General features: G+C 43.1%; 1 protein-coding gene across 2 annotated transcripts; it reads right to left on the reverse strand.

Annotated features, from left to right (window-relative positions):
- Positions 1-411: 411 nt before the first annotated feature.
- LOC121870598 (alpha-tocopherol transfer protein-like) lies at positions 412-17,716 on the reverse strand. 2 transcript variants are annotated; one of them, XM_042372429.1, is made up of 7 exons: positions 17,294-17,716; positions 7,764-7,918; positions 5,529-5,688; positions 4,568-4,826; positions 2,695-2,805; positions 2,406-2,511; positions 412-2,062 (listed from the first exon to the last, which is right to left on the reverse strand). In XM_042372429.1, exons 1-7 carry the CDS (start codon positions 17,338-17,340, stop codon positions 1,908-1,910), a joined length of 993 nt encoding a protein of 330 aa, XP_042228363.1. In that variant the 5' UTR covers positions 17,341-17,716; the 3' UTR covers positions 412-1,907. The 2 variants fall into 2 exon arrangements, with proteins under 2 accessions (XP_042228363.1, XP_042228364.1); XM_042372430.1 differs by lacking the exon at positions 17,294-17,716 and adding an exon at positions 15,420-15,565.
- Positions 17,717-24,079: the final 6,363 nt, after the last annotated feature.

Raw genomic sequence — 24,079 nt, forward strand, 5'->3', positions numbered from 1 at the left:
TCATCACAACTACCACCATCACTATCACCACCATCACTGCCACAAAGCCACCACCACTACCATCATCACCACTACGTCCACTGCCACTACTACCCACCACACTACTACTACTGTCACCATTATCAACTCCACCATCTCCATCACCATTATCACCAGCACCATCCCCATACCAACACCTCTCCACCACTACCACCATCACCACTACCATCAGCACAACCACCACCATCTCAACCAATTATTATTTCCGGGTTGCAAAAGTATCAAGGCAACACTGAACTTTTAATTTCATATTTGCCTTTTTCTTTTCTATTCGTCGTTTAAATGTTTATTATGAAGTGTGTGTGTGTGTGTGTGTGTGTGTGTGTGTGTGTGTGTGTGTGTGCGGCAGGTATCCTTTAATAAAACACAAAGTAAGACTCAGCCGTATAATGTTTACTTTACATCAATATTAAACTTTCAGGGAACACACTGCTCTCCGTCACCAGGCCTGAGTGAGGTTGACGCTTCTGCACACCTCGCTAAATAATGGCTTCAGCCAAATAGTTTTATTGTCCAAACTCATAATTTTCCTCTTAAAACTATTGAATGAGAAAATGGTTATAGTTTTTGTCATAAATAAAAATTACTTGAGAAAAAATATATATTTTGATAACGAGTTATGTTTTTCAGTTTCATTCGAGCCAATGTGAATTACACGAAAGCGCTTGGGAATTTCGTGTTTTCTTTTTCCTTGTGGTTATCAGCATATACCTGGATCACGCGCACCTACAGTGATTTATTTGCATATATATATATATATATATATATATATATATATATATATATATATATATATATATATATATATATATATATATATATATATATATATATACATATATATTAAATAGCGAGATGTGTTGTCGATCTTCCTGTTCTAACACAATATGTACTAGCATTGTGTAGTTTGATTGCACAACTGCTTCGTGTGTACAGACCCTGAAGGCTGCACTCTTCACCAAGCTGTAAAGAAGTGCTCTCTCTCTCTCTCTCTCTCTCTCTCTCTCTCTCTCTCTCTCCTCCAATTTAAAGCTTCATGACAGTAAGTAGATCCCACGGTGAAGTATGTTGCTGATATACTCTCCTCTTACCCATGATCACCCTTGTGTCCTCTCAGTACACGGTCGTCTTCCTCAGACTCGTCCACACACAAAAATTACGATATTTTCATGTCTCGTTTGACGCTCGAGATGGTCACCACTGAGTCTCGTGTCTCGTCTCGTTACACAAGGTTGCGGTAAGTTGGGAAACATCTTTACAACTTTTGGGAGATGTTTTTAACTGAGATCTTTCTCTAGAACTTAAGAGATGATAACAGAGCTAATCTGTGTAGTTTGGTGGGGTTGCTATAAATGCAAGTTGGAGACCTTGTACTATGTGTGTAAACGCTCACTGTCTCGACCACGAAACTGGTGTGTTGGTTTTCTCGTCAGACAAACACAGACGTCTAGATCATGAGACTCCTACACAAAAGCAGATATTATCCCGAACACTGAGGAGACGCTTCTTAAGAGACCATAATCATATAGGTTGGGTCGTGCTCTAAAACGGCACACTGGACTTGACCCAGGAAGGCCTGTTTATAGTCTTCATTAAGGCCGTCATTAAGAGAGAGCCAAGTGGTTAGGTTATTAGATAATTACAGGTAGTCTGGACGACGAACGATGATATCCATAATTTGAGGGAAGAGAAAACAAGGTAGAACCCAGCTTTCCTTAAATCTGTCTACAGGATTATAATAAAAATGTCAGCTCTCACGAACCCAGGATCTAAAAACTCTTTAAGTCTCCCTGAAGCAGCGTCCACAGAGAATGGTGTCGGACTGATGCCCGGCTGACACATTTTGAGATTTCTAATATAATTGGACACTAGTCGATGTCCAGTTTCCTGAAGGAGCCATCTGGTCCCCCGAAGATGTTGGATGTGGTCTTTGGTTTACCGGGACGTCTGCTTTCGTCCGCCCGGTAGTTCTCGTCCTCCAGGAACCAGTCCCGGTAGCTGTCAATCTTCTGTAGCCAGTAATCTGATGAGGGAAATGATAATATAAGCATCTAAGGTGAAGATGGAAACGGGACTTAAATGAAGAGTTAAAAGATAAGTGTTATTCTAGTGGGGGATGTGACAACATTAGTACTCAACTAGGACTTCATGACGAGTGGTACTTTGGTGAGGAGACAGGCATCAGTACTCTAGAGAAAAACCATAAGATTTATTATACTCTGATGGAGAGCTGGAGAACACAGGTGAGGTGCAGCAATTAAGTGTAGTTTAAGATCAGTACTGAGATACGGGAGTACAAGATTATCACTGTAAATTGTTACTGTAGAGGAAGTGACAAGAGGTGAGAACATCTGCCTCTCACGTACCTGCGTTCTCGGCGACAGAGCCTCCCGAGCCGCCGTACTCCGTGGGCAACATAGTCTGGGGTACGTGACTGTGCATTCCGGACAAGTTGCTCCCGTGCACGTGAATCTGAAATCGCATCGAGTGAAGACAGCGTATGATTCGATAGTTATCTCTTAATGTTATGACAAATAGAAAACGAAAGCTCTTAGCAAACAACACCTTTCACACCTCTCTCTCTCTCTCTCTCTCTCCCTCTCTCTCTCTCTCTCTCTCAAAGTACCTCTTGTCACACCTGATAAGAGTACTCACCCTCTTCTTCATCTTCTCTTTCATGAATGGCTTAAAGATGATGAAGAGCGTGTCGAAGGCCTGAGGTGTGTTAATGTAGTGGACGCTCTTAGGCCGCAGTGGGTAACCTTCCTGCAGGGGAGAGAGGGAACAAGTTCTACCACGTAACAGAAGTAAATAAATTATAACCTTTCTGCCGAGATGGGAGGGGGGCAGGGGGAAGGGAGACAGGAGGTAGGGAAGGAGGGACGAGTTTCAACAAGTTTTACCAGTAATAGAAGCAAAGACAAAACCTCCTGCAGGGATGAGAGAAGAGGAGGAAACTGAATAAATTCTATCATGTATCAGAGGCAGTAGAAGTATAACACTCCTCCAACAGTGAAGGAGAGAGGAAGAGGAGGAGGTAGTGAAGAATGAGGAGAGGAGGGAGGCATTGAAGGAGAGAAGGAGGGACCGAAATTCAACAAGTTCTACCAGGAATTGGTGGTAAAACTATCCTTACTAGAGGGGCGAGAGCGAGTGTGTACTGTACAACCTTTACCGTGTATTGTAAAGGTCGCGAGGGTGATGGAGGAGTTTGTATTGATCACTATATACCAGGTATGGGTCAATAACATGCCAATACTATTGTAATTAGTTGAGTTCTCTTCTCTGATGGGAGGGATAATGGGTTTACCTGAAGATTAACACCCCTGAGCTTATGCCATCGAAAGACTATCCCCCTTCACACTACCAAGGGGGCTAGGCTAGGCTAGGCTAGGCTAGGCTAGGCTAGGCTCGGCTAGGCTAGGCTAGAGTAGGGTAAATTAAGTCACGTCTGGTTAGGTTAGGTTACCATCGAAGTGGTTTATCACCGGGATGTATAAGTGGGGAAGGGGAGAATCTTCAGTTGATCCAGTCAGTCAGTCAGTCAACATCACTCATATTAACACAGCGGGTGATATCTCGTCTTAAAGGATGTCAACAAAGCCAACGAGAAGGATCAGGAGGGCTAGGAATGTCAGTCTAACTATCTACAGTATATAAAAGTCACTTGGCACATCAAACTCACCCCGCCCCCTCCCCCTCTTTTCACCCACACCGAGTTACCGAATATAAATGTTTTTTTCGTTTATCTTCGCTATCTGAACACCACCTTCGCCATTGTATAACGTGGGCTCACTCACACACACACACACACACACACACAATATGTACAATCTGCGTCCCTCATGCTCATATCCAGCAATAAGGACAAGGGTGATGTACACGTGTTGGCTCTGCGTCTTCATTTACTTCGCCTACCTACCTGCCATAACCACGTCCTCATGTTTACCCACCTACCACCACCACACTCCCGCCCATCTACCAACACCACACGCTCACCCACCTACCACCACCACACTCCCGCCCATCTACCAGCACCACACGCTCACCCACCTACCAGCATCACACACTTATCCACCTACCAGTACCACACACTTACCCAACTTCCAGCACCACACACACTCACCTACCTACCAGCACCACATACTCACCCACCTATCAGCACCACACTCCCGCCCATCTACCAGCACCACACGCTCACCCACCTACCAGCATCACACACTTATCCACCTACCAGTACCACACACTCACCCAACTTCCAGCACCACACACACTCACCTACCTACCAGCACCATATACTCACCCACCTATCAGCACCACACTCCCGCCCATCTACCAGCACCACACGCTCACCCATCTACCAGCATCACACACTTATCCACCTACCAGTACCACACACTCACCCAACTTCCAGCAACACACACACTCACCTACCTACCAGCACCACATACTCACCCACCTATCAGCACCACACACTCACCCACCTACCAGCACCACACCCTCACCCACCTACCAGCACCACACCCACCTGCCAAGTCAACATGACCTTCCTGATCAGCGGGAGAGGAAGGGCGGAGATGTGCTTGAAGGTTAGACCGGCCATGTCGTTAGCCTGGACGATGCCCGTGACGGTGGTCTGCTCGTCCTCCAGGAACAACACGTCAAACAGCATCCCCGCGACCTTAAACATGTCCTCTGGCTTCACCTTGTTGGGATCCCAAGCTCCCATCCTGCCGAAGATTACCTTACGCCCTTGTGGGTCGTAGCCAGGCAGCGGGAACATGAGTCTATCCGGGAGAGGAAGAGGGATATATAATGGTTAAGGGAGGGGTGAGGGTGTGAGAGAGAGGTAAGGGGTGTGGGTTGAGATTGTGGCGTGAGGGTGAAGGTGAAGGCTGGGGGTTAAGGGTGAGGGGTAAAGGTGAGGGTAAAGGGTAAGGGGTGTGGGTGAGTATAGTGGGTGAGGGTGATGGTGAAGGTGAGGGGTAAAGGTGGGGAGTGAAGGTGTGTGGTGAGCGTGGAGTGTGGGGTAAGGGATGTGGGGTGAGGATGTGGGGTGTAGGAAGGGTAAGGTGAGGGGTAAGAGGTGAAGGTAAGGGGTGAGGGGGTGAGGTGTGAGAGGTAAAGGGATGAGAGGTGGGTTAGTCCCCTGATTCATCTTCACTGATAAGGGTTTTCTTATTTAATCATTTCATATACAAATTATGTGTAAATATCAAATATCAACACATGAATGTCATTATGTATGCATATTTAGTCATATAAATCCACTACTTAAGCATTTAGTATTACCATCAACATGATAATTGTTTTTTTGTATACATTTCATAACGAGAAAAGTCACAAAAACCCAAAACATAAGACTAAGTCTTATAAAAGTTTAACAACAATTCATGTAAATTCAACCTTTAACTTGACCTGTTGAGCGATTTATTGAACCATCAGAGAACATGATATTTCGTTCACGTTCTCCAAACCTGTTCGCTCACCCCATCTTTAGGATAGCCCGGACTGTAGGATTTTGAGGGTCGCGCCCCTGGAACATATCGGGCAGGGCTCCCTTACACGTGTAGTACATTTCGATTTTGGCTTTGGTCTTCTCCAGAGAGAATTTACATCCTCGGAGGTAGCGAAGGATTGTCGTCCTGTCTGTGGGGAGGACACGAAGAATTAGGACCATGGTAACTGTGTGGTTAGGTTAACTTAGTATGGGCTCAGTTAAATTAGGTTCAGTTAGATAAGCAGTAAGGTAGGTTAAGATCATGTCAGTAGTGAGAGGTTAAGTTAGATAAGTTAGGTTAACATTCCACACCTCCCTTAAAATAGTCTAATTTAGATTAGTCAATTAAACCACATTATGACGGATGAGAATTTAAATAACAATATCCTCAGGAAAACATTACATTATCCCAAAAAACAAAAATAAAACACAAAAATTAACATTATCCTCAAAAGAAAAATATTATCCCCAGAAAAAAAATATCATATCCCAAGCAAAGGCACAAATATATAACCTATTGATAACATTTGCCTCAGACCCATAAATTAGAATTCCTTTGACACGAAGGTAAGTGATATATACTGTAGGTTTATTTCTCAGTGCTGATACAGAAAGTGTGCTCGTCAGGATGTGAAAAGGTAAACAAACACCTTATCAGCCTCATTCACACCCGGGTGAACTCTGTGTGTGTGTGAGTGTGTGTGTGTGTTCTCTATACATAAATCCTCATTCTAAAAGCATTAATTTACCTCCATATTTCCTAAGAAGTTTGATTTATGCCCATAAATTAAATTCTAAGGGATGAACAAACGTACCCAAGACTCGACACGATAATAGATGTTGCATAATAACATTGAAACTTTACATTTTCTTTGAACAACAAAATATAAAACTAAAAAAAAAAAAATCTAGAATTTCGTTCACTCATTCTTGCCCCAGGTCGTTACAATTTTCAGACAAGTCGCGTATTTTTTTTTTCTTTTCTATTCAAGATTCTCTGGGAACTGCTTTGTGAATTTCAATAAAATCTGACCCAATGCATTTGAAGGGTGACTTTAATTCATTGTACTCGGAGGCTTGTCATCGTACTCAAGAAATTAATGTATTCTACTAGTGGGGCTAATTCACTATACTCAGGAGGTTGGAATCGTACTCAAAGGGTTAAAATAATAATTACTCTATCTGATAATGCAGTGTACTAAGGGGATGATAAAATGTACTCAGATGGTTAAGATATTGTACTCAGTGGACTAATTCACTGCACTCAGGAATTTGTCATTGTACTCTTGAAATTGACATCGTACTCATGAAATTAGCATCATACCCACGAAATTAACACCATACTCAGGCAATTAACACCAAACTCAGGAAATTGGCATCATACTCAACAAAATTGGCATTGTACTCAGGAATTTAGCATCGTACTCATGAAATTGGCATCATACGCATAAAATTAGCATTATACCCAGGAAATTAACATGATACCCAGGAAATAGGCATCGTACTCAAGAAATTGGCATCGTACTCGGGAAATTAGCATCGTACTCAGGAAATTAACACCATACTCAGGAAATTAACATTATACTCAAGAAATTGGCATCGTACTCAAGAAGGTAGAAAAATCATCTCAATCTGTAAAAATCGATTCGGGAAATAGTTGAGGATTTCCGGGCCATCTTGGTGTAAGTGTGACGCCATTAAGAATATTATAACTCTCAAGATAACGACCTGGAGATGGTTCTATTATGGCGCATTAAACCTAAAGATAATGTTGGCTTAACTCTTTGTGTCTTCTTCTTCTTCTTCTTCTTCTTCTTCTTCTTCTTCTTCTTCTTCTCGTCCTTCGTATTGTTCTTTTATTTTATTATTATTATTATTATTATTATTATTATTATTATTATTATTATTATTATTATTATTATTATTATTATTATTATTATTATTATTATTATTATTATTATTATTATTATTATTATTATTATTATTATTTGAAGGCCAAAACAGAACCTAAAACGGAAATTGGTAATTCCATTGTTTATCCGAGTCGTTGTGAGTCGGCTGAACCAGTCACATCAATTGTTTATGAGTCGTTTTGAGTCGACTGATCAATCACACAGTCTTTCCAACTCTCCCTTATTTCGCTATACCTCACAGGTACTGAAAGAACCTGCTGTTACTCACTTATCATGTAAGTCCTAGCGAAAGGCAGGTGGCTGGCACTCACCTGTCCTAGCGTTCAGATAAGGTTGCCTCGTTAGCCAGTTCCTCACAGCTTCCACATCTTCCTCACGTCTCGTAGGATGTTCTCCCAATTCCTCCCTCGCCAGCTTCTGCACCTCCACACTCAAGGTATTCACGTAAGCCTCAGCGCCTGGCATCCTGTCAGATGTAAACAACCTGAGTACACATAATCATACAACGACATACGTTATACATGAGTATCCATGAATCATATTACAACATACACTATACATGAGTATCCATGAATCATATTACAACATACATTATACATGAGTATCCATGAATCATATTACAACATACATTATACATGAGTATCCATGAATCATATTACAACATAAATTATACATGAGTATCCATGAATCATATTACAACATACATTATACATGAGCATCCGGATTCAAATAAAATGGAATGAGAAACACGCTCCTTTGCGGACACTGGGGGGCTTAAAACTGACCCCAAACGTCCCGTACACAACAATATATCATCTACCTTCGCTGTTGCTTATTTGGAAAACCAATGTACAATATGAACAAAGACAGGCACCTATCTACATTTAAGAAACACGTACAACATGAAAAAAAAATTTCATCACTCCTACCTAATATGGTAAACTCTATAAGTACTGAAGTTACCATCCTAGCTCCTCAAAAAACACAAACCATCATGGCCACACACAGCAGGTAGGAGAGAGAGAGAGAGAGAGAGAGAGAGAGAGAGAGAGAGAGAGAGAGAGAGTAACTAAAAACATTTTACATATATGTTATTCAAACGTTAAGTAAAAGTTGGGGGAGAGAATACAAATATGTTTGACTTGACCTGTATATGATTACTTGTCGCCAACCAGAGGTGGCCAGACACACACACACACAAAGTCGGAACTGGATTAATTCATATCATATATCTACAACTGCCGATCTACTTTATCATGGCATCTTTTTTTAGAACCATTTAACTTATTAATTTATTTAACTCTTTCTTCATGTCAAATTGTATACAACTATTTAACTATGGCAACCTGAACTGACTACTTCATTATATCACTGTGAACTGACTACCTCCACTATGACACCCTGAACTGACTACCTCATTATGGCACCCTGAAATGACTAACCCATTATGTCAGCCTGAACTGACTACCTCATTATGACACCCTGAACTGACTACCTCATTATGGCACCCTGAAATGACTAACCCATTATGTCAGCCTGAACTGACTACCTCATTAAAAACACCCTGAAATGACTAACCCATTATGTCAGCCTGAACTGACTACCTCATTATGGCACCGTGAACTGACTACCTCGTGGTAACATCTACTAGTGGGGCAGCTAAATGCAATTTTTCAAGAGAATTATGCAAATGGTGATACAAGCACCAAATTTGGCATGGTAATTCTCTATTGGTTACTAGTCAAGTCTGCCTGATTGGCCTTTTAAAAATCCAAGATGGCGGCCATTTTTCAAGATGGCCGCCATATTGACCTTCAAAAGTTGATTTTTCTTATAGCAATTGATGTAGTTGGTTAATCTGAGTGATCTTGGTGTCGATATGTATATTTTCAAGCATGCTCTGATGATTTTTTTTTTTAGTTTTAAGTCCACTATAACATTTTTATCCACATAAAATAACTCTTTTAGTAAAAAAATATGACAAAAAAGAACTTACTAAAAAAAAGTACTCACTATTAGCACTGGTTCCTGTGACTTCTCGTGACAGTACATCTTTGTGCATTTACTGCTGTTCACATATGCAGCTGCAAAGTGCTGTGCAGGAAAGTCCAGAACGAAAACATTTGCATCTCTGGTTGCAGTCTTTCTTACAGGAACATTTGGTCATCCCCTGACAGCATGTCACAATCGGGGGAGGAGTCGTCCAACGCATCTGCCATGCCCCTCCTGTCTGCGTCCATCCCCAATTGACAGGACTGCTGGTTTCTGGATTGGAGATTGTTGCCTGGCCCCAGATGATACCAGCCTGGTAGGCAGCCCGCTTTGCATGTTCCTTGAGGGCTGCCTGGGTCGGTGGAATGGAGTCATATGGTCTCTGCTTGCGGGAAAAGAGATTTAGTCTTGCCTCATCTACACCAGTGGCTGCACTAGATCTGTCGTACATGAGGACAACAAATCTTTCCAGCTTCTGCAGGTCAACATCAGCAACTGTTGATGGACATTGGCTGAGTTTGGTGAATGTTTCTGAAACTTCAACACAGACATTCCATGTCTGCCATGCAGATTTTTGTCCTTTCCCACGGAAGCCAGACACAACGTCACAGCCAGTGAAAGCATGAAAGTGTAGGATCCCACTAGCTGTCTTAGGCCCTATCGCAGAAACTACATCATGAACTGGAATCCATCGATGACTGGCTCCTTGGCAAAAGGCAATCCACATGTTATCAAGACCAAGTTCCTGTAATGATGGCAGTACAGATACTGCTATGACGACCACGTCATTGTCATTGGCTTGCTACCTTCCATTGCTGCATCCCTGGAATGCACAAATATTCGTGTGTTTGCTTCCTCACGACAGCCTGGAGCCACAGCTTCTAGGGACTTCTCTGTGTTGCTAATGGCTTCTTCTCCCTTTGTCACAACCACCGTGCTTGTCGTCTGTGCTTCACACATTTTCTCCGCGAGAAAATGGAATAGTTCTGTCTTGTTTTTGTCATCTCGCAGAAAGCTTCTCCAGGTTTTGGGAGTCTTACTGGTTCCTGTAACTCTTCTCCTGATCCCCTGTCCTCGTTTCGGCCTGGCTTCAGACTTCAGACTTGACTTTTTGTACACATCAAACACAACATCCACCCTATTTTATTTGGCACCATAGAATTCCACTTTGGGCAGGATGTCTTCTCTGGCATAGGCATCAAAAGTCTTTGAGGTGCGTGGAGGCAGGGCATTGATCAGTGCTGAGCCATCTATCATGATAGCATCTATGTGGTTCTCTCTTTGTAGAATTCACTTGTGCTTGAAGAATTTCAGCCAGCTGTGACTTCTGACATGTATGAAGCTTGCCATTGTCACTGAGGGAGGCAGGAGCTGACTGGTTCTCATGCTTGAAGAATTCTTGCAAGTCATGCTGTCTGTTCTGACTGGAGATGAAGAGTCGCGAGAACAGCTGACAGTTATCTTTCAGTACCTTCTCTTTGGAACTGCTAACAACGTGGCCATGTTTGAAGAAGGAGGATCTGTTTTTCTTGATTGGATGGTTGAACAGACATTTACCCTCATTCTTTAGTTCCTCTAAGAATGACTGGAATTGCTCTTTTCCTCTGCTATGGTGTGTACCAACCATTTTAGCAATATCTGGATCTACAATGTTCTTTGTGTCTAACACCAGAAGGTCAGGTGACTTGGAAAGAGTTGTCCATCTCTTGCAGCACCTTGGAATGTGCTTCCACCTTCTCAAAGAAAGATTTCTGTGCACTCAGGGTCTGCTCATGATGTCGGCTGCTGGTGGTGGTTCCATCTTTTGCACCTGACGCAGCTTCATATCCAGCAACAAGACGACTCACTTCAGGTCCAGCCACCATCCACCTACGAAGTGCTGCTGGGTCCTCAGTCAACCCAATTGCTCCTCCATCCCCTTTAATTACTGCATTGTTTTGTTCATGGGCTTGATCAATAGCAATGGCAGAGAACTCTCTTCCTGACTTGTGAACCAACTACATCAATTTCTATTAAAAAAAATCATCTTTCGAAGGTCAATTTGGCAGCCATCTTGGATTTCCAAATGGCCAATCAGGCAGATTTGACAAGTAGCCCCTCGGGTATGATCATGCCAAATTTCATGCTTGTATCACCATTTGCACGATTTTTTTTTTGGGGGGGGGGTCACTCCCCTACATCCTTGTGTAAGGTGAAGCGCAGAAGCGTTTACAGTGCCCAACAGGGAAGCATGCTAAGTTCATGCTTGCCTTTATGTCTAATGAGTTAAGGGCGTAGAAGCCTGAAGAGTCAATGGTTCATGTCATCAAGTTATTGGAAGCTCCAACAACTTGTCCCTGAATACGAATTCGCAACTTTCGATTTACACCAGGTACCTACTTTACTGCTAGGTGAACAGGGACTAATGGGGGCTAGGAAGTATGTCCAAACAACTTCCACCGGCCCGGGAATCAAACCCGTGACATCTCGCTTGCGAAGGCAAGAGCGGTACCACTCTACCACCAGCACCACCGTTTTTTTTTTTTCATTATCCGCTCTACTATACAGGAGCACAGTGGTGGGAGTTGACCCCTGGTGCACCTGAGGCAGAGAACGTGGCCACAACACCTCACCGGGGGCGCTGGTGGTAGAGCGGTACCGCTCTTGCCTTGCTAGCAAGATGTCACGGGTTCGATTCCCGGGCCGGCAGAAGTTGTTTGGACACTCTTCCTAGTCCCCTTAGTCCCTGTTCACCTAGCAGTAAAGTAAGTACCTGCTGTAAATCGAAAGTTGCGAAAGTTGCGAATTCGTATTCAGGGACAAGTTGTTGGAGCTTCCAATAACTTGCTAAGACATAAAAACCATTGACTCTTCAGGCTTCTACGCCCTTGACTCTTCAGGCTTCTACGCCCTTAACTCATGAGACATAAGGCAAGCATGCTTCCCCGTTGGGCGCTGTAAACGCTTCTGCGTAGGGGGGGAGGCAATAAAAAAAAACTCACCCACCTGCTCCTCTTCACCAGGTTTATCTTTGAACCTGAGACACTACCCAGGTGTTATAATGATGCCATGATACTGGGAAGGGGAAGGGAGGTGCGTGAAGGAGGAGGAGGAGGAGTAGCAAGAGGGGGAGGTGAGGGAGGAGGAGTAAGAGTAGGAGGAGTTAAGGGAGGAGAAGGAGGAACAGGAAGAGGTGGTGAGAGAGGATGAAGAGGAGGAGCAGGAGCAGGTGACTCGGGGGGTGAGGGAGGAGGAGGAACAGGAGGAGAAGACGCAGGAACAAGAGGGGGTGAGGGTGGAGGAAGAATAGGTGAAGGAGGAGGAACTAGAGGGGGTGAGGGAGGAGGAGGAACAGGAGCAAGAAGAGGTGAGGGAGGAGCAGAAGGAGGAGGAGGGGATGATTCAGCTGTTTAATGAATATCTCTCTCTTGGTGATTGATCAGTCGACTGGAAGGTTGACTGAGTGACTTAATGACTGACTGACAGACTGACTGACTGACTGAGATATTCCTGAGCGTCAACACCCGCCTCCCTGCTCCCGCTGTGTCCCACACTCATCCAAGGGAAAGTCATTCATGAGTCAGATCAGTGGAGGCGGACGTTGTAAATAAGCCTAAATAAACGGATCTAGATATATGAGTTAAAAATAAGGAATAAGATGAATATTAACACCCTCAGCTTATACTTCATCCGATGATTAACTATCCTAACACTAACCTAACCTAGTCTAATCTAACTTCTCCTCATCTCTCTAACTCTAAATTATCCTAATGTAACCTCCCTAACGCTAACCCATCCTGACCTACCCTAATATAACCTAACCAAACCTAACCTAAACTAACCTAACCTAACTAAACCTAACCTAATCTAACCTGACTTAGCACCTAAGGTAGCATCACAGTGTTTAGTTATCAGGTAAAATAAGGCTGTAAAGTGCTAAAATTCGGGTGTTCCGAAGGTACTTGTCAGCCAGCAGTCATCAAGGCCTCCATATGACTTACGTTGTTTTACACATGACAGGAGGATAATATTGTCTGACAAGAGGATAACGTGTAACACTATGCCTGCATGACCTTTAATAGGTGGTTATGTCACTACCAACAACCACGCACACACACACACACACACACACACACACACACACACACACGCACACACACACACACACACAAGCCCAGTTTTGCCAGATAAGCGAGCGACCCGTACCTGTAAGTACCTGGTAAACTACCATACCAGATAAGTGGATGGTGGCGGCTAGGGATGAGCTGTTGTGGCCACCACCACCAACTTCCGTCCAGCGATAGAACTAAACAAAGTCCATCAAGAACCAGTTATCAGAGGATTGTTCTTAGCAGTGAGCGGGTAGTTAAATTTTCCCTAAACTGGTGATGTGAGGACAGTTTACTACACGGTCTACTTAACATGTACATGAAGATTGGACACCTTAGCTTATTTCACTTCATGATTAGACATCTCAACGCTAACCTGACTACACTTAATCTAACCTTACATAATTTAACCTAACCTAACATAACATACTCTAACGTAACATAACATAACACACACTAACGTAACATAACATAACACAACACAATCCAACCTAACATAACCCTCAAGGTACCATTAAGGTGTTTAATTATTAATCAGGTGAAAAAACAAAGCAGCTAATTTTCAGATCATAAAAAATTGATTCATTAGCTGACGTACTTTATTTTCTTTTCTGAGAGCAACTGGTCGTACTGACAGTCTTCCTAGTTGCGACATTAAATCCAGAGTGACGAGAAAAACAAGACGATAAAGTCACGTGTGTTGGAGTAATGGAGTGATGGAGTGACTTGAAGGACGAAATCTGGGTTCTACTTGACTGTTTGGCTGAAGAGGGTTCTAGTATTTGGACCGAAATAGACCAGCTCCAAGATTTCCCCTTTAATTTCTCCATGTGGGGTTTTACTTCTTTTACCAACGTGACCAATACCTTATCTCTGCATTCACACACACATACACACACGACAACAACAACAACTTACACACACACACATTAACATACCAAAAACAAAATAGATAAATATACATAAACATGAACCAAGGGAAAACTTCGCTGACACAAACACTGAACAATGTGACAGGTAACCCCGACAGGACTTATTATGGTCGAAGTGATTATGAACGTTATCTCGCCTCGCCTTGATAACGCACCAAACATTCTATATGCATTATTGTTCAACGTTGATGAGTCATTGCCCGGCTTCACTAACTAAGGCTGTCCAACTGAGGAGCTTTGACTGACCATTGGTGTCGTGTATGTGAGGTCGTACCACTAACACTATACCATTGGAGTCGCACCATTAACACCGTACAACTAAAATCGTACCACTAATGCCGTACCAGTGAGATCGTAGTCCCATCGGTGTTGGAACAAAGAAGTTGTACCACAGAACAACTTCATAATACAAAAACCTCTACAATTCACCATACTTGGAAACAAAATGGACCACATAAAGATTAAGCTCCTTTTTATTTCATCTAGGAGGTTAGGTAAGGTTAGGTTAGATTAGTTAAAGTTAGATTAAGTTAGGTTAAGTTATGTTACGTTACCTTACGTTAGCCTTAGGTTGGGTAATCTCCACGTGAAATAAACCTTGGCTCATCTTCTTGTAATCCCAAAGTACTATTGTTGCATTAAGAGGCGAAATATTTATAATTTGCAACACTAAATAATTCACTACACCATGAGTACAAAATCCTTGATAATTCGCAACAAACCCGAATACAAAAATTCAATAGCAGCCAGAGTAAAAAAAAATCAATTATTCACAACACCAAAAGCACAAAAACCTCAATAATTCGTAACACCCATAGTACAAAAACTCAATAATTCGCAACACCCAGAGTACAAAAACTCAATAATTCGCAACGCCAAATCTTAACACCAATACTAATAATTACACTCCTTACCACACCAATTTACAATGACTATATACTGTATATCAACATACTTGTCCACTTGGATGTGTGAGATGTGATGGGGGAGTACTAAGTCAGCACGAGGTAGTGTATTGGTTGGGTGCCGCTGTGCTGTGAGTACTGATGTAAAAGAGGCACACACTCTTGGACTCACTATCTCTCTCTGATATGAGAAACTTATCTAGAATATTGACGATAAGTTGGGTAATCCTGAGTGATAGCCTCCCTGACACACACACCTGAGGCAATGAAGATAGTGTTAACCCACCAGGTCTGAAAAGTCGGTGATTCCAGCGCTGCAGCTCATGTTATACGGGTCTTTATTGGTCGATAACAAGTCCAACACTGTCCGGCATGTGATTCATTGGGGGTGTGATGGATCACATGATGGACAGATATAGGTGCATAGTTTATCTCTCTCTCTCTCTCTCTCTCTCTCTCTCTCTCTCTATATATATATATATATATATATATAGCTAACAAGTCCTCATAATTTTAACCTTAATTAATAAATATTTGCTGCCTAAACACTCTTCATCAGTCAGTCACACAACACATTTAACACCGCCGTCTACAAGAAAACAAAGGAGACAGTTGTTTACAGAGGAACCAGCTGTACCTACACTGACGCACACTCCAAAGACAGTGTGGTGTTGTTGGTGGCGTTGTTGCTGGTGTTGTTGGCGGCGTTGTATTGGTGTCGTTGGTGTTGTGTTGGTGACGTGGGTGGTGTTGTTGGTGGCGTGGTTGGTGGTATTTTTGTTGGTGTTGTTGATGGCGTTAATGGTGTTGTTAGTGGTGTTGTTGATGGCGTTGTTGGTGGTGTTGTTGGCATTAATGGTGTTGTTAGTGGTATTGTTGGTGGTGTTGTTGGTGGTATCGTTGGTGGTGTTGTTGGTGGTGTTGGTGTTATTGTTGGTAGTGTTGTTAGTGGTGTTGTTGATGGCGTTGTTGGTGGTGTTGTTGGTGGTGTTGTTGGTGATATTGTTGGTGGTGTGTTGTGGTGGTACGTTGGTGGTGTTGTTGGTGGTGTTGGTGTTATTGCTGGTAGTGTTGTTAGTGGTGTTGTTGATGGCGTTGTTGGTGGTGTTGTTGGTGGTGTTGTTGGTGATATTGTTGGTGGTGTTGTTGTTGGTGTTGTTGGTGGTGTTGGTGATGTTGTTGATGGTGTTGGGTGGTATTGTTGGTGATGTTGTTGATGGTGGTGGTGGTGGTGTTGGTGGTGTTGTTGATGGTGCTGGTGGTGTTGCTGGTGTTGTTGGTTGCATTGGTGGTGTTGGTGGTGTTGTTGATGGCAATGTTGGTGTTGGTGGTGGTGTTTTTGGTGGTGTTGTTGGTTGCATTGGTGGTGTTGGTGGTGTGTTGTTGATGGTGAAGTTGGTGGTATTGTTGGTGATGTTGTTGGTGGTGTTGTGGTGTTGTGATGGTTGCATTGGTGGTGCTGGTGGTGGTGTTGTTGGTTTGTGTTAGCGTTGTTGGTGGTGTTGCTGGTGGTGCTGGTGTTGTTGGTGGTGCTGGTGGTGTTGCTGGTGGTGTTGTTGGTGGTATTGTTGACGCAGTTGGTGGTGTTAATGGTGTTATTGGTGGTATTGTTGGTGCAGTTGGTATGTTGTTGGTGGTGCTGGTGGTGGTGTTGTTGGTGGTGTTGTTGGTGGTGTTGTTGGTGGTTTTGTTGGTGGTGTTGGTGGTGTTGTTGGTGGCATTGGTTGCTGTTGGTGGTGTTGTTGGTGGTGTTGTTGGTGGCGTTGGTGGTGTTGTTGGTGCAGTTAGTGGTGTTGGTGGTGGTGGTGTTGCAGTTGTTGGTGGAGTTGGTGGCGTTGGTGGTGGTGCCGTTGGTTTTGTTGGTGTCGTTGGTGCTGTTGGTGGTGATGAATATACAGTCACTCAATCACCTTCAGGGTCTTACCTTCCGGGTGTTGGTGTTGCTCCAGATGGACCTGTCACTGTCACCATCTAGTCCCCGACGGCTCCTCCAACCCTAAATGCTTCTGCTTGAGTTACAGTTAGTTGTTGTTACCGGTATTTGAGACTCGCCTTCGTTTCCCTAACTGGGCACATTTGAACTTGAGAACACGAATTTTTCTAAGATCTCATGAAATGTGGTAGAGAAGAAAAATTGTGTTGACGGTGTTTCTGTGATGATGGTGGTGATGTTGTGGGAAGACTGGAGGTGGTGATGTTGTGGGAAGACTGGAGGTGGTGATGTTGTGGGAAGACTGGAGGTGGTGATGTTGTGGGTGAAGTGAGGATGATGGTGGTAGTAGTATTGATAATGGAGGTTGTAGTGGGAGTGGTGAGTTGCGCCGGAGTGAGCTGGTGACGAAGGACTTGCTTATCTTCCACTGATAAAGAGCACCACTGACAAACTCACCAACCCCATCTGAGTCACATCCTCCATGAACTTTACATCATGACGCACACACATACACACACTACTACTACTACTACTTTGTTGTCACTCGGAATCGAGTATGGCGATCATCCAGTTATGATACAACAATATGAGTTATTAAAGGTGTCATCTTCGTTTGCCATATTCCTAGTCACTTACATGAGCTTGTAAACACGGCAGCTTGTGTTGGATGGCCAAAAAAATTGTTGGGCCATGCGCGTGTGGCAAATGCATTATTTCACATAATTAGAAAGACGATTTAGAGAGATATTTAGTTGTTATTTTATACCGGCACAATAATATATTGTAAAATAATTTTTTTATAAAATTGAACTTTTTTATCTGTTCGAAACAAAATACAGATTTTTTCATCTGAGAACTTGGCACCAATGTTTGCGCGGTTGTTATCAAACATGGAGAGGAGAGAGTGTTCTGCAGCCCTGTCAGTAACCCAGCACATAGCACTTTTGCGCCTTAGCGCCTTATCGAGCAAAGGCCAGTCGTCAAGGACAGGTCTACTAGTACTGTAACTCAATAAATGATAGCAAAAGAAAGGCCTGGGATGAAATTACTGCCTCATTCAACGCCAGCAACCTACAATAGACCAACTCCCTCGCACAGCCAAGCACCTCAAGAGGAGCTCCAACATAAAAAGGAGTAAGTACAGGTATATGCTTATTTTTCTAAGTTTAGTATTTAAAAATACGTTATTTTGCCATTAGGTTACTAAATTGAGTAGGGTTACAGTATTTAAGTGACGTTTCATGTGAGGAGTCCCACCTCCTACCGAAATAGACAGAAGGAAAGCTCCCATCTCGCCTCCTTTTACTTAGTTGTGTTCTGACCTCACTAGGGGAAAGGTCACGGCAGGGTTAGCTCCCGAGGGGTAATTATCAGATATGGCCAGTGTTATGTGCGGTCTTGGGTAAGTGAGTTTGTTGACCAAACTGGAGTGGTCCATGGAACAATTGGCGAGGGCCAAGGAAGAAATTGAGAGGACCACGTTGGAGAACCTGAAATTAAAGGAAGAGCTGGCGAAATTAAAAGGGGAGCCAGTGTCTGACGAAAACTCAAGCGAGTGGAAGGTGGTGAGTAGTGGGAAGACGAAGCTGGTGGTGAAGAAGTACACCAAGGATACTGTTATGTTCTGGATAATAAGTTCAATATACAGGAGAGAACATAAACACCTGTATAGATTTTGTAGGTTCGATTTACTGGATCAGAGATATGTACACAGAGGGAAGTAGCGCTCCTCAGCTTGGCTGCCTGTCAACTACTATAGACGACGTATGGCAAGTGATACATTAGCAGCTTCCTTACGTCGCCAGGCACATTAATTAAGCATGTGGGATATGGTAATTACATTGCCACACGCTGCTAGCTAGGCTGAATAAATAATACATAAATGGAGCACATACATAATATACATACATAATATATAATCCAGCATACATAATATACATACAGATACGACAACAACGACAACAACAGCTAAGTGTACCAACCAGTTCAGTCCCTTGATAGACGAATTGGACGTTAGTACAGTCAGGGACAGGGATGACAAGGAAGGTATAAAATCTTTAATTTTTGGTGACTCACAGGTAAGGTACATGGACAGGGCCTTTTGTGGTAAAAACAAAAATAGGATGAGGGTGTGTTTGCCAGGAGCTGGGGTGGGGGATATAATTGACAGGATGGACAATATCTTGTCTGGTAATGGGAACAAACCCATTATCTGCCTCAGTGCAGGAGGCAATGATATTGGCCGGTGTAGGAGCGAGGAGCTTCTTGATAAGTTCAAGGCAGCTATAGATCGTATTAGGACAAAGGGAGGGATCTCTATCATATGCTGTGTCCTGCCTAGAAGGAGAGTTGGCAGTGAATGGTTGTCAAGGGCAGTTGGTGTCAACGACCGTCTTAGCAGATATTGCAAGTCAATATCAGTCCCATTCATTGACAACTGGGACAACTTCTATGGCAGAAGGGACCTTTATGCTAGGGATAGGGTGCACCTGTCTAGGGATGGAGTAGCAACCCTGGCTGGAGCTCTAGAGGGGGCAGTTCAAAAGATATCGAAGTCTTTAAACTGCTAGGAGAACATATGAGCACTGGGGTGGAGGAGACTGCAGTGGGAGCGGGTAAACAAAGTGAAAGATTACATAGAAATAGTGTTAGGAATGATGACTAAGCTAAATTAGAAAGGGAGTTTAATACTAAACGCGGTAAAGGGAGGACTCAGAACACGACTAACTTAAATGTATACTACGTGAACAGTAGAAGTATGAGAAACAAAATGGATGATATTAGGGCCTTGGTATGTACCGAAAAAATCGATATAATAGCATTCACTGAAACATGGCTCAACCTAGACACACGTGAGTTACCAGTCGAATACCAAATTGCGGGTTACAAACTGTTCCATACCGATAGGCAGACCAGGAAAGGAGGCGGAGTAGCAATCTATGTTTGGGATAATCTGAAGTGTGAAATAAATAAGAAAATAAAAACTGAGCGGAATACAGAAACAATTTGGATAGAATTAATCGACGGTAGGGAAAAATTAATCACAGGAGTAATATATAGACCTCCCAATCTTGATAGAGTCAATGAGCGACTTATCTGGGATGAAATGCGCAGGGCTTCCATACACAACAAAGTCTGTATAGTAGGCGACTTTAACCTTGGCCAAATAGATTGGACTGACCATACAGGTAACTCAGAATCAGAGGATTTTCTCGAGATGATCCAGGACTGTTTTCTAAGTCAACATATAACCGAACCCACACGTGGTAATAATATACTCGATTTAGTTTTGTCAGAGAAAACTTCATTAGCAGTGTCGAGGTAGGGAACAAACTTGCAAACAGCGATCACAAAGAAATTAGATTCCAGTTAGATTTTCAGGGCAGACGTAAGGAAAATTCCACTAAAGTACCAGATTTCAGAAAGGCAAACATTGACAGTTTAAAGAGGCAGCTGAGAGAGGGGGTGTCGCGCTTGGCCGTGAACCTGACAGATGACACCGACCTCATAACGAGATCTGAGATTGCCGAGTTCCACGACAATTTAAATAGTGAGTTACTTAATGCACAAAGGCAGAACATACCATACAAAAAACTCAGATCAGACAACAATGACCCTAAATGGATAAATAATTATTTAAAGAACATCATTGGCCAAAGGAAGGCTATAGGTAGAAGGATAAAGCGTGGCAAAATTTACCTCCAGGATTATTATAAGATATTGGCGAGTAGGGTTAAAACTGAGATAAGGAAAGCAAAGAGGAATAATGATGTAAGGATAGCAAGGGAGGCGAAGACAAACCCCATAGGATTCTACCAAATGTATCAAACTAAAACACGAGAAAAGATTGGACCAATACAGTCAGATACCGGCGAGCTCACTGATAACGACAGAGAAATGAGCAATAATTTGAATAAATATTTTTCAACAGTTTTCACCACCGAAAATTTAAACATGATACCTGGGGCACCGACTCTATTCAGAGATAGTGAAGAAAACAAATTAAGCGAGATAGTAGTGACTAGTAACGATGTTAGTAAGCAAATAGACAAACTAAAGCCTAATAAGTCACCTGGTCCCGATGAGATATTTGCCAGAGTATTAAAGGAATTTAAGGAAGAGCTTTGTGTGCCCTTAGCAAAGTTGTTTAACATGTCCTTAAAAACAGGTGTAGTACCAGAATCCTGGAGGATAGCGAATGTAATACCGATTTTCAAGAAGGGGGATAGATCGCTATCCTCTAACTACCGCCCAATCAGTCTAACATCAATAGTAGGCAAATTTCTGGAAGCAATCATTTCAAACTCTATTCGAAATCACCTGGAGAAGCACAGATTAATCAATGATTCCCAGCATGGCTTCACAATCGGACGTTCTTGTCTAACTAATCTATTAACATTCTTTTCATCAGTTTTCGAATCGGTGGACGAGGGGCACAATTATGATGTGGTATATCTCGACTTTAGCAAAGCCATCGACAGAGTCCCCTACGAAAGACTAATTAGAAAGGTAGAAGCTCATGGCATCAAAGGTAACATCCTTAAATGGATTAGGGCGTGGTTACAGGACAGGAAACAGCGAGTGAGCATTAACGGCACTAAGTCCCATTGGAGCAACGTCACAAGTCGAGTTCCCCAAGGCTCAGTACTTGGACCATTATTATCTATTATATACATAAACGGCATAGATATCGGCATAGACAGCAACATAAGTAAATTTGCTGATGACACTAAAATAGGACGTGTTGTTAAATCTGACGAGGACTCAGCAAAACTACAGGAAGATCTAAACAAATTTTTCGAATGGTCTGAAAAATGGCAGATGAAATTCAACATGGACAAATGTAAAATACTCAGTATAGGAGATGTAAACAGGGAAACCAGATACCAGATGAACAACGATGCCATAGAGAAATCCGACTGCGAGACAGATTTAGGAGTAATGATAAGTAGGAACCTTAAACCAAGTAAACAATGTGTTTTTGCTCGTAACAAGGCTAATAAAGTATTTGGGTTCAGACAAAGGAGTGTTAGTTACAAGACTAGCGAGGTCATCCTAAAACTGTATCTTGCTCTTGTGAGACCACACCTGGATTACGCAGTTCAGTTCTGGTCACCGTATTACAGAATGGATATAGAATCCTTGGAAAGAATTCAGAGGAGAATGACAAGACTAATCCCGGGCATTAGGAACCTTGAGTATAGAGACAGGTTAAAGCATCTTAATTTGCACTCCCTCGAGAGACGTAGAGCGAGGGGCGACCTGATAGGGGTGTACAAGTGGAAGGCAGGGCTAAACAAAGGGGACATTACAAAGGTACTCAAACTATCCAACCAGGAGCGAACTCGTAACAATGGTTTTAAATTAGACAAATTTAGATTTAGGCGTGAAATAGGTAAACACTGGTTTGGAAACAGAGTAGTGGATGAATGGAACAAGTTACCAAATATCATCATAAACTCGAATATGCTGAATAGCTTCAAACATAGGTTGGATGCTTATATGAGCAATAGGGGTTGGGTGTAAACGGGACTGCCCAGTATGGGCCAATAGGCCCGCTGCAGTTTCCTCCATTCTTATGTTCTTATGTTCTTATGTTCTTATGTTTTACTTTTATCCTCTTCGCCACTGATCGGCTTGTTAGCCGCTTGGGCGATTGGTCACGTCTCTTTTCATTTATCTTCTTCACCAAAAGATCGGCTCGCTAGCCGCCCGGGCGATCAGTCACGTCTCTGTCACGCACTGTTGGCAAATACTGGGCATGCACCGGCTCCTGAATGTACCTGAACCCGCTCCAGTGTTGGTCAAGTCTTGTCTTGAAAGAGCTCACACTCGGTGCCGTCACAACACTCTCTGGTAGATTGTTCCAAGAGTTTACAACCCTCACTCCGAAAAAGTTTGCCCTCACGGTTTTCTGGACTTGCAGCTTCTTCAATCTTGAGCTGTGACCCCTTGTGGGGCGAGCGTCCGCCAGCTCCAAGTAAGGACACTCAACTGAGTAGTGCCCCCTGAGATGCTTATACATCTCAACTAGGTCCCCCCTTGCCCGTCTGTAGTATAAGCTAGGCAAGTTCAGGCGCTCCAATCTCTCAGGGTAGCTGAAGTGCCGAAGTGCAGGCACCAGTCTGGTGGCCGTCCTTTGAACATTTTCAACCAACTGACAGTCCCTAGCATATCTCGGGGACCAGATGGGGTGACAGTACTCCAGATGGGGAAGCACTTCACTCCTGAAGATCGTTACGAGGGACAGACCGTCTAGATATCTGAACGACCTTCTTATAAGACCCAATAATTTATTTGCCTGATTTACCTTCTTCTCACAATGGCCTGAGAACTTCAGCTCATTGTCAACATACACACCTAGGTCCTTCTCACACACAGTCTCAACTAGCGCAGTTTCTTCATCCCGTTGGGACATATGATACGCCTCCTTACCGTTGGTACGCCCCAGGTGCATCCTCTTACACTTCGTGACATTGAATCTCAGCAGCCATTTCTTCGACCATTCCTGGAGCCCACAGAGGTCCTTCTGCAGCTCTTCACAGTCCGCTTGGTTCTTAATTTCCCGAAATAACTTGGCGTCATCGGCAAACATTTGTATGGAGGAGTGTACAACGTCAGGCATGTCATTTATGAAACAAACAAACAACAGCGGGCCCAATACACTGCCCTGTGGTACCCCACTTGTTACAGGTACAGATGACGATTTCGTGCCATTAATCACCACACACTGCTTGCGGTCATGTAGAAAGTCTTCTATCCACGCTAGGACATTTC

Source organism: Homarus americanus, unplaced genomic scaffold (assembly GCF_018991925.1).
Source record: "Homarus americanus isolate GMGI-L3 unplaced genomic scaffold, GMGI_Hamer_2.0 scaffold56333, whole genome shotgun sequence".
NCBI classification, from domain to species: domain Eukaryota; kingdom Metazoa; phylum Arthropoda; class Malacostraca; order Decapoda; family Nephropidae; genus Homarus; species Homarus americanus.

Coding starts and splice junctions, on each gene's coding strand:
- LOC121870598 (XM_042372429.1), bottom strand. CDS start 17,340: ATGGTGACAGTGACAGGTCCATCTGGAGCAACACCAACACCCGGAAG. Junction 5,689..7,763: donor TTATCTGAACGCTAGGACAG/GTGAGTGCCAGC, acceptor TCCTCCCCACAG/ACAGGACGACAATCCTTCGC. Junction 2,806..4,567: donor AGGTCATGTTGACTTGGCAG/GTGGGTGTGGTG, acceptor TCTCCCCTGCAG/GAAGGTTACCCACTGCGGCC.